At 32.2% G+C, this 10,446-nt stretch overlaps 1 protein-coding gene across 1 annotated transcript; it reads right to left on the bottom strand.

The window, feature by feature from the left end:
• Nucleotides 1-2,830: 2,830 nt before the first annotated feature.
• LOC125866779 (probable polyamine oxidase 5) lies at nt 2,831-4,731 on the bottom strand. The gene has a single exon (XM_049547131.1). It carries the CDS (start codon nt 4,413-4,415, stop codon nt 2,853-2,855), a length of 1,563 nt encoding a protein of 520 aa, XP_049403088.1. The 5' UTR covers nt 4,416-4,731; the 3' UTR covers nt 2,831-2,852.
• Nucleotides 4,732-10,446: the final 5,715 nt, after the last annotated feature.

Genomic DNA, 10,446 nt, shown 5'->3' with positions numbered 1-10,446 from the left:
GATTGACCATCATAAGAGCGTTTTAAAATGAAGGAAAAACAGTTTAGTATGAATTGATATACTATATTTAAGGATAATGCTAATCATAAAACAGTTTCATATTCAGTTACTAATTTGTAGGATATGAATAATGATTACAAATATTTATTGTAATTTCTAAAATGGAAAATATTATTAAAATTTTTATTTATTCTAACTTTTTTTAGTAATAATTTTAGTGATTTTTTTGTAATTCTTTTTCTATTCTATTTTAAAAAATATAAAAATAAATTACGTGAGAAGTTTTATTAAATTAAAACATGAAAACAATAGTTAATGTGCATTTTATAAGGAATAAACAAATTCAATTTATTATTATTTTTCAAAAAGAGACCACATCAACAGTTTGTGACGTACATGAGTTTTAAAAACTATTTTAAAATTTTGTTTAGTTTTTAAAATTGTTATTTATTATTTATTATATTTAGAAATTTTTTAGTTATTATTTATTATATTTAGAAATTTTGTGGTTCAGACATGTGACACTTTTTCCTCTCCTATTATATATAGATCGATATATAGATAGATTATTTATTATTCATTATTTATTATATTTATTATTTATTATATTTAGAAATTTTGTGGTGCCGACATGTGACACTTTTTTCCTCTCCTATTATATATAGATAGATTATTTATTATTTATTATATTTATTATTTATTATTTATTATATTTAGAAATTTTGTGGTGTCAACATGTGACGTTTTTTCCTCTCCTATTATATATAGATAGATTATTTGGGCAGGAAATAATATCATAATTTAGAAAATAAATAATAAAAATTTATTACAATAAATTTGTCAATCAAATACTATATATAGTTAAACAAGCCCAACATTTGCTTTATTAAATAATGTAATTAAGTAGGCAATGAGGTTGTTGGGGCCATATATAGAAGGCATACGTTTCGATAGCACAATGGCTACTTTGAGAAATGATCTTTCTATAAAACTATCAAATAATTAAGGATGGGAGAATGAATTCAATAATAGAACTTAATCTCGAGATTATTTATATACCATTTATACATATAAAAAAAGTATATAATAACTAATTTCATAAAATATTTGAATCGAATGAATAGGTTTATGTATGTGATATTGATACTAGTGTTGATAATGAAAGATGACTATTAGAGTAGAAGGAAAGTTAAAAGCTATATATAGGGAGGGTCCAATTTGATATTGAGAGGGTGGGGAGTATAGATTCTCTCAATTGTTACTTTATGATTAAAAAATGTTGAATCAGACTCTAGCTGTAAATGATGAAAGGGCCACATGAGGGTGAAAGGAGACATCAAGTGGGTCATTTCACTTCTTTTTTGGGGGCAAATCTCAACAATAATAGAGTCTTCATTAACAGCTCTCATTGATTTGACTATTCAATATCCAAAACAAAAAAATATTTGGCCTACAACAGTCTATTCAAAAGGAACACTGGGAAATCTGAGCAGATTTTGATTAAACTTATTAACATTATTTTTTATTGAAATATAAAGATTTATATGTTTGGTTGTTCATGTGGAAATGATGTTAAATATATTAGATGATGGCCCATTAATTAAAAGCTGTAATTGATAGGAAAGACATGGATGCAGCTCAAATAATGGCACAACATGAACACATGAAGCCTATATTTGTTGTTTTCTTCTGTCAAAGAGATTGATGTTACGTGAACAGAAATCCAATGTGACAAAAGGGGACTGTTCAGTCTAATGACCCTTAACTGTCTTAGTATGTTTGCATATGCATCCAATACGACCTGCCTGCCAATTCTACTGTGGGTCTCAACCTCATCAGACGCCCATACTTACTCTCTCATTCTTAAAACACAGTAACTAGTTTTTCGAAAAAAGTAAATAACTCTATTTATTTTTTGAATCGACTTATTTGAAGTAGTGTTTGTCTTTTGAAGCTTCTTGTTACTCGCGTGTTTGGGAAAAACAAAAAGTTTTTTAATCTCCTATTTTTAGGCCCAAAAGTCCAAAAATAAACTAACAATCAATAATTTGGTATGACTTATTTATGCTTAAAAACAAGTACTTATAAATGTTCTTTTAAAATTTTACCACAACGCTACAAAACTGCTTAAAAACACCTAAAATAAGACAATAGAACGGAGACTCAATATTGAATTTTTTTCTACTGCCTTTTTGTGATTTCAAGCTCTATTTCTGCATGAGATGCTGCAGAAAAAGGCAATCCTGAAATGTGAATAATTCATAAATTCAGCCAGTCGATAGTCCTTTCTTCCAAATTCACAATTGTGGTTCAAGACTTTCACCTTGGAGGACTAAAAGAAAAACATATCTTTAAATATCCTGGCAGGGAATAGGCGTTTTTAACGGATCCTGTCAAGTAACCATACAAAAAGTGACTCAAAGTTGGAACCAAACATAATGATATCCAAAGCTTCGTTATCTTTTATAATTACTAATCAAATAATTGGCGCTCAAGCATCATCAAATATTCTGCTTTATGAGCAAAGAAATCATTGAAATTATAGGAAAGTAAAGGTAAGGATATTGAAAAGATCTCATCTTAACAAATAAAATAGAAAGCAATAATAATAGCACATTAAAAAGAAGCTTCTTTAATTCATTCATTAGTACATCAAGGATGTGCCCCCCCTTTTACTTTCCTTCTCAACCTCTATTACAGTTGCTCATTTCTCCCTCAAATTGCAATCACACAGAGGAATTAATAACAAACATCTTTCTCCAAATAATTATAGAAAATAATATTATAAAAAAGAAAAGAAAAAGGCAATAAGTAAGAAAAACCTGCCTAGTTTCTATGGCAACAAACATTTTTCATATATCAATATAGTGGTAGTGCTGAAGGAGCCTGTTGGCTTCTCTTAGGCCACTAAAGTAAGCACCATGAGTTGTTGAATAATGAGTTCTATGTGTTGCTTCCCCTGCAAATAGAATTTGAAGTGGAGGAGAATTAAAACTATGATTGCTCCTTTTTGGCAATGGCTCAGCCATACTATCCAGATCATCTCCACTTGAACCAACTGCCACATAACTATATGATCCCAAGAAGAGTGGATCAGTACCCCATTGAGTCTTTAAAACCTTATCAAATTTGATGGCTGAGTTTGCATGCCCATTGCACAAGTCATGGGCATTGTTTTTTGAGTTTTCAAGTAAATTGGAGATCATTGTTGAGAATCCATCAATGATCTCTTCATCACTAAGTGATTCAAGCTCAAGAGCCTCTTTCCCTGCAAACCATGACAATAGAACATTTGAAGTTCCATAGATAGGACATAAAGAAGCTGTCCTCCTCATCCACCAGGGGATTCTTGGATGCCTTAGTTTTGAGTCTGACTGATGAAACACCATCTGCAAGTTGGGAAACTTCATAGCTTCATCCCTGTTTGGACTTAGTTGCAAGAATAGTTTGTTAACAACACCAAAACCAAGCCTTGAGATTGCTTCTGTCTTAAATCTAGGTAGTGGAGGACTAAACATACCAGTATTATCGCCAATCCCTTGTTTTAGAACACCAAGTGAAACTGTCACAATCACATGATCAGCATACATGATTGATCCATCACAAAAATGTATCTTTACTGGCTTAGTAACATCACAGTTTTCACCATCATCAGGTTGCCATTCAATTTTTGTGACCTTTCGGCCTAATTGAATCATACCAGCTGGCAGAACAGATGCCAAAGATTCAACTATAGTCGAGTAACCTTTGGCAATGGTTATCTCTTTCCCTGGAAACATGCGATACTCACTTTCTGCATTAAAATCTAGAGTCTCCAAATCACCAGCTGATGTGTAAGTCCTTTGTGTGTTCTCAAGCATTGCAAAAATACCTTCCTCCAGTGATTTTCTTGTGCAGTTATCAAACCCCAGTGTTTCCTCTTGTTCTTTTATTGAACCCCAGTAAGCATCAAGCCCTTTCCTTAGGAAAGAACCAATACTAAGATTCCCTATGTTACTTTGAGGAAATTGGACATTAGGTTTCCCTTGAGCAAAATCCATCAGATTCTTGAAAAGGTTACATATGGGGTCAACAAGAGAAGAATTGAGGTGATAACCTCCTTCAGCTATTGTCAATGGGTCATCCAAGAACTCATCCATACACTCCCAAGGCTTCTCTGAATGAAGTGAGTTAATCTCTTGAGCTATCTTGTAAACAGGGCTACCCCCAATTCCATGGATCCAAGTAGCACCCATCTCAATTCTACTCCCAACAAACTCTGAAGTTATAATCCTTCCACCAATCCTATTACCACCCTCCACAACACAAAGCTCTATAAATTCTTTAGAGCCTGCACTTGTGTACAGCTTGTTAGCTGCTGTAAGACCTGCCATTCCTGCACCTATTATCACAACTTTTGGTTTCTTGGTCACCATTGTTATTTGTCTAGTATTCCTAGCCACAAGGAAGAAAGAGTAAAACAATTTTGTGAGGGGGTGGTATAAGAAGAGTTAATGAACAAGAATCAAATATATAAGAAGGGTACTACACATTCTGCCCCCTTTCTTTTACATAGTTTATTTCTCTAATAAAGATAGCCCTCTACTTTTCTTAGCCTCCACTATTAGTGTACTAATGCCACCCTCTTTAAACACCACTCCTACTTACACTCAATATATAAATATTGATAAACATGTCTGAGTCTGTATATATAAAGAAAAGAATAAAGAAAACAGCACACACACGAAAGCTTCAACAAATAATCATAAACATGTGTGCACATATTTATATTATTGAGTTCCTACTAAAAACATTAAAAGCATTAGTTAAGCAGTGTATATTGATGCCAACACCAATAATAGGTTGATGATGCATTTCACCAACCTCACATGTAAATCAGGTAAACAAAGGCCCACCAACTGAAACACATTAAATGGTCCTCACTAGTCAGTGAAGCACTAGCCATGAATATCTTTCAACCTAGTAATAAACTACTCATCAACTTCATAACTCTATGTTGACTTAGTATTAACAATGATTGTCCTATTTTTGGTTGCACGTAACGTTCTCTTTTTGTTACTAAGCCATTTTCCGACTTTTATTGGACTTTGGTATAATTTTTAGAAACCTTAATACTTGTTTTAAGGTAACGCACTGACCACTTCATGATTTACTAGTTCTCAGACACGTGCTTTGCACGTATGTCCTAACTAAATAACACACTGATAGTAGAAATGAATAACAAAAAGGTCAAAGTGAAATAATGCAGGCTGAAATTCATGAATAATTCAAGTTTTCAAACGACTTCTTTGTTAAATGACTAATGATTATTTATTGTCTGAATCTATAAAATCAAATAACGACAAATGATTAGGTAGTTAAAGTGTAGAATGAGTAACATTTTGATATTATTAGGTACAAGCGTATGGATTCATCTGAAAACTCTAAAAGCTTATATAGAAGCAAGGATCCTTGACAATGATTTTTGAGGTTCCTCATTATAGAGATTAAACTCATTATAATTATTCGACAAAGACAAAGAAGCACAATAAAAGAAAAATTGGATAGTGCTTAGAAATACACGAAGAGGAATATATATTTTTATGAACAATCATAGAAAACGACCAAATAAAATGAACATACCTTTGTAGAAATCTTCAACTTTTCTTTATTATTTCTTCTAATGAGGAGTCAGGAAGGGGTTGATTATTCCATTTATAATAAGTTGATTAGTGAGAAAAATTTAAGATAACAAATAAGATGATTCATTATCTAGTTAAATTGGTAACGGAAGGAAATCAAAAGTTTTTTAGTTTATTATTCTTTCATTGGTAACCTATAATTACAATAATTAAAATAACACTCAATGTTGAAATTAATAGGGAAAAGATTTTAGTAATATATGATTATAGGGAAAAGATTTTGGGCGGAAAGCTTGTGAGCAGAATGTGCAAAGCAGGGACAATTAAGTCATTTCACATGGATGGTTGAGGCAATATTGACAATTTCTACCCATTTTATTCTCGTTATACCCTTAACATCAAAGCTACACTTTAATTTATTGGGCTATGGCACATGTCCCATGTCCCAACCAAAGGACCACGAATTAGTCCTATTTGAAAAAGGATTGTAGTTTTTCTCTTTTTTGGTTCCCAATCCTATTTGGAAAATTATTAAAATTTTAGTCCTATTTGGAGTTGGTTTTACCTTTAGGAAAAAATATCATTCTATAAATAGGATGATTTGAGAGAATTATTCAATTTCTCATTAGTATTTGTCGTTAAAAGACATTAGCACATAAGAGAGAATTTTTTAGTGAGCTTTCAACGAGAGAGAAGAGAGAAGAAAAGGATTTTTTTGTTGCCGTCTTTTTCTCCATCTTACAACGTAATTACATCATTATACGTATAGCAACTCTCATAGTCTCCAATTCTCATTCTTACAAAGATAGAGAACTCCAAGAAAGGATTTCTCCAATTTCTCAAGACCAAAAGGCTCCAAGTTTAAGATTCTCTTCAATAATCCTAAGGTTTTCAATCCAAGATTCTTCTTCACTCTTCATGAAAACTGCAAGGAAGACAAAAGCTAGGGTTTCAACTCTTCCAATCAAGTTCTTTTTCAAATTTCTTCAAGAACATTATTTTTTCCAGGTATTTAAGGTTATTCATAGTGTTGGACTAGTTCATCCTCATGTGCTACCTCAAAATTTTAGTCAGTAAGAGTTCAATTTAGTTTAGTATTCTACCCTCAATTTTATGAAATTCTAGATATAAGTTGTGTTCTTGTGAGTTCTAAATTCTTAGATTATGAGATTGCAATATTATATGTATTGATATCCCTGAGTTGTTGTTATTCTTATATTTTGTATGAACCGTAGTTGATGAGAAGCCTTTGTGCCTTTATTTTTGTGCATTGATTTTTGAATTTTAAAGTGAGTTGAGGAGTATTTTAAAGTATCTTTTGAGAAGAGTTTAAGGGAATACAAATAGTTCCATAAGTACTATTTTCACTTAGAGAAAATAACTACTTTTAAGAAAAACATAAACGGTTTTCAAAAACATTTCAGTCAGATAAAGAAAAGTTCAGGTATCCCTTAAAAAAGTACTATTTTTAATATTGAAAAGAGAATACATAAGGGTATAAAGAGTTTCTAGAGTATTTCAGAAAGATCGGGTATACTTCAGTTACCTCTTTAAAGGTCTTTTTGAGTAATTGTCTCAACCCCAGTAATTATTTTACATGAGCATACATTTATATATTTTGGGAGTAGTAATATTGAGCTTCGATTCAGGGAGAGTTCAGATAACTCACAGCCCCCATAAACTACATAGCCAGTGTTGATAGGATAGTACCACAAAATGAGCAACTCCTCACCTACCTCAAGAAGGCTTCTTAGTGGATCCATCAGTTCAATTATGTTCTATACTCTGGTAAGGTATAGGGAGGCTCTCATAATGTGGGTTAGACGTTGTATCATCACGAAGCTCATAGTGATGGTTGTGGGTTAGAGAAAATCCCCAGTAAAGTAAAGTAAAGTATATTTTTATTTACATTTTTCAGTTAAGTATTTACTATTGTTGCATTCTTACAGAACGAGTTTAAATGATATTCATCATGATTTATATTGTTCTTTAGTTGAGTCACGTTCAATCTCTCAGTTTAGTTATTTCTTTTATTCAACCCTATTACCTGTACATTCAATGTACTGATGTCATTCGACCTGCATCTTTTCATGATACATATTCAGGTTCTTAAGATCATCAACAATTGTTCCATTAAGATCACATCATCCACTCGTCAGCTTTTGGTGAGACCTCCTTGCTTTCGGAGGACACAAGTTTTTTATGATTTGTTAGTAATAGCATTTTGAGGTGTCATGGGTCTTATCCTGACAACTATCTTAATACCATAGAGGCTTTATAGATAGACAATTTTTGAAAGTCTTTCACTATTCAGTTTCAGATATTTTATTTAAAAACTTTATGTTTTATATTTAGTATTTTCAAACAGTTTTGAGATTCAGTAAGTTGTTTTAAACCATTCTTTAGTTTTGATGCTTGTGTATACTTGAGTTAGTCTTTTTCCTAGGACAAGGATTTTCTTGGGGACCAAGAATGGTTCTCGAGTACAGACCACGTCTAAGTTGTAGGCTCGGGGAGTGAAAAACTTGGTATCAAAGCCTAAGTTCAAGTTTCCTAGGGTGTCTATGAAGTCGTGTCATTATTATTTATGGTTGTGAGGACCCCACTTCTATAAATGAGGGATTACAGACATTTAAGAAAAGTTTCATTTTTTCATACTCTTAATCATGCAATAGAATTGTGCCATAATGAACTTATTTACACTCGTGCATTTCTCAAATCCATTTGACTACCCTTCATACTCAAGGTGATTGAAATAGCAACGCCTAGATTCTTATCGATTAGTTACTTTCATATAAAGTCTTCAGATTGCAGAGAGCTTGAGAGAATCCCGTTAGTGTGCATTAAGTGTAATGATTCAAAAGAATGCACCTTTATTCATATGAATCATGCATCCAAGCTAAAGGCAAGATGTGCTCTTAAATTCTCTTCTTTAAAGCCTTGTTTTAGGTGATGCCTTTTATGAGGGAAATATGTTTTAGATGCTTGGGTAGTATTGCCACCAAAAATATAGTGTGATTTGCAATATTATGAGCTAGTAGTGATAGAAGTGCCCATAGTTAGAAGTATACATTTAGAAGTGTATTAACCTAAGAGGTGGGAATAGTTATTGAATAAAGTATGTAGTTGTAGTCATTTACCAGTAAGTCATTAACGAGGTGTTTTTCCCTTATGTGTTGGATAAGGAACAATAATTTTATGTGGATTTCATTTATAGAAGATAAAGGAATAGTTACTGGTTAGGATGAGTTAGAGTATACTTGAACCAAAAATATGTTTATGTTGATATGTCATTGTGGTAACTGAGACAAAGTATAGGCATAAAACATATAGATAGAGTAGTCAAGGGGTGATGGATTTAAGATAGGCTTATGATTTTGAAGGGAGAACACCATGATATTCATAGGGTTATAGAACTGATTAGACAATGAGGTATAGTGAATCAGTAAATAGTACCTAAGTTGTGAAAGAGAATGTGACGGTAATATGTAAATAGGTAGACTGGGAAATAAATATTGACTACTTATCATGAGGTCTTAGTGCGTGAGTTTTTGTTAATTTTATCTTGTGGTCGTAAGTTAGTATAATATGTGACCAATTATATTGATATCCATGTTTAGTACTATAGACATTAATCTTGAATTTGAGACAAGTGTCGCGATAAAAAGAATGGCAACATGAGGGAGATAATGTTAGTTTTGAGATTTGATCAGGTATATTTGACATAGAGTAGGTGGGGAATTAAGGTTTTAGTTTACAATGAATGTGATTTGTACAATTATTGTGTTATGACTCTTAGATAAGATCAATGAAGTGTGTCTAAGTCATTAGATTAGCAAGAGCATTAAGAGGTGTACCCGAGATCCTATGTGTCAGAAAAATTTCTAATTAAGTTTATGATTTTTTTCATGTATGCCTAGATAGTATAATTGAGTTGTCAACGTGGGGTAGGCTGATGTAAGCATTATTTATTACCCTTAAGAGTTTGGCAGAAGAGATTTTATATAGGCTAGACAATGATGAGCCTCTTCAATATAGTTCAAGTTTCCTCTAGTTAGGTAGATATGAGCTTAGAGATGCGGTATTGATATATTAAGAAGGAGAAGTCAGACTATTAAGAGTTAGACTAAGCAACTTTATAAGCAAATGAGGAGATGTTAAGAGAAGTATCTAAGAAAGAGGTCTTAGAAAGAATCTTAGTACCTGTAATGGAGAGTGAGGTAGCCATGAGATTATCCTTTCTTGAGTATTAGAGTAAATCGAATATACACTTGTTTAGGAAAGATAGAATATATATCCATATCTTTAGAGTATACGCTTCACACCTAAGTGGGGGATGATAAGATGAGAAACCAAGTCAAGTGTTAAGAATCAGATAACGATGCGTCTAGGAAGAGTTATAATGTTATATCAATCCATTCATACTCTAGCGTATTACTCAAAGTTCGGTCATTATGACATCCTATTGATTTTTCTAATAACAGAGTTGTGTCCATGACCTATGCTCATACACTTCAGAAAGATTCACATTTATGTTCAGTTCCCAAAATGAGGGGCAAAGACTTTAGCCTACTGATCTCAGTCTTACTCCATAAAGTTATGGGTATCAGCCTCATGTGTAAACCTATTCATATAAGCACTTGTGTTTCATAGTATTCTTTGTCTTGTGAATTTTACACTTTACTCTAAATGTCTAGAAACATAATGTTACATCATTCATATTCTTATAACAAATTTATCGAATGAATTGTTCTTATGATCTTTTGCATTAATCTCTCTTAGTGATCCTTTTAGTTTTGATAATGTTGTTTAGTGATAGTAGTTG

The sequence above is a fragment of the Solanum stenotomum genome, chromosome 6 (assembly GCF_019186545.1).
Source record: "Solanum stenotomum isolate F172 chromosome 6, ASM1918654v1, whole genome shotgun sequence".
NCBI classification, from domain to species: Eukaryota; Viridiplantae; Streptophyta; class Magnoliopsida; order Solanales; family Solanaceae; genus Solanum; species Solanum stenotomum.
This window is presented reverse-complemented; position numbering and strand designations above follow the sequence as displayed.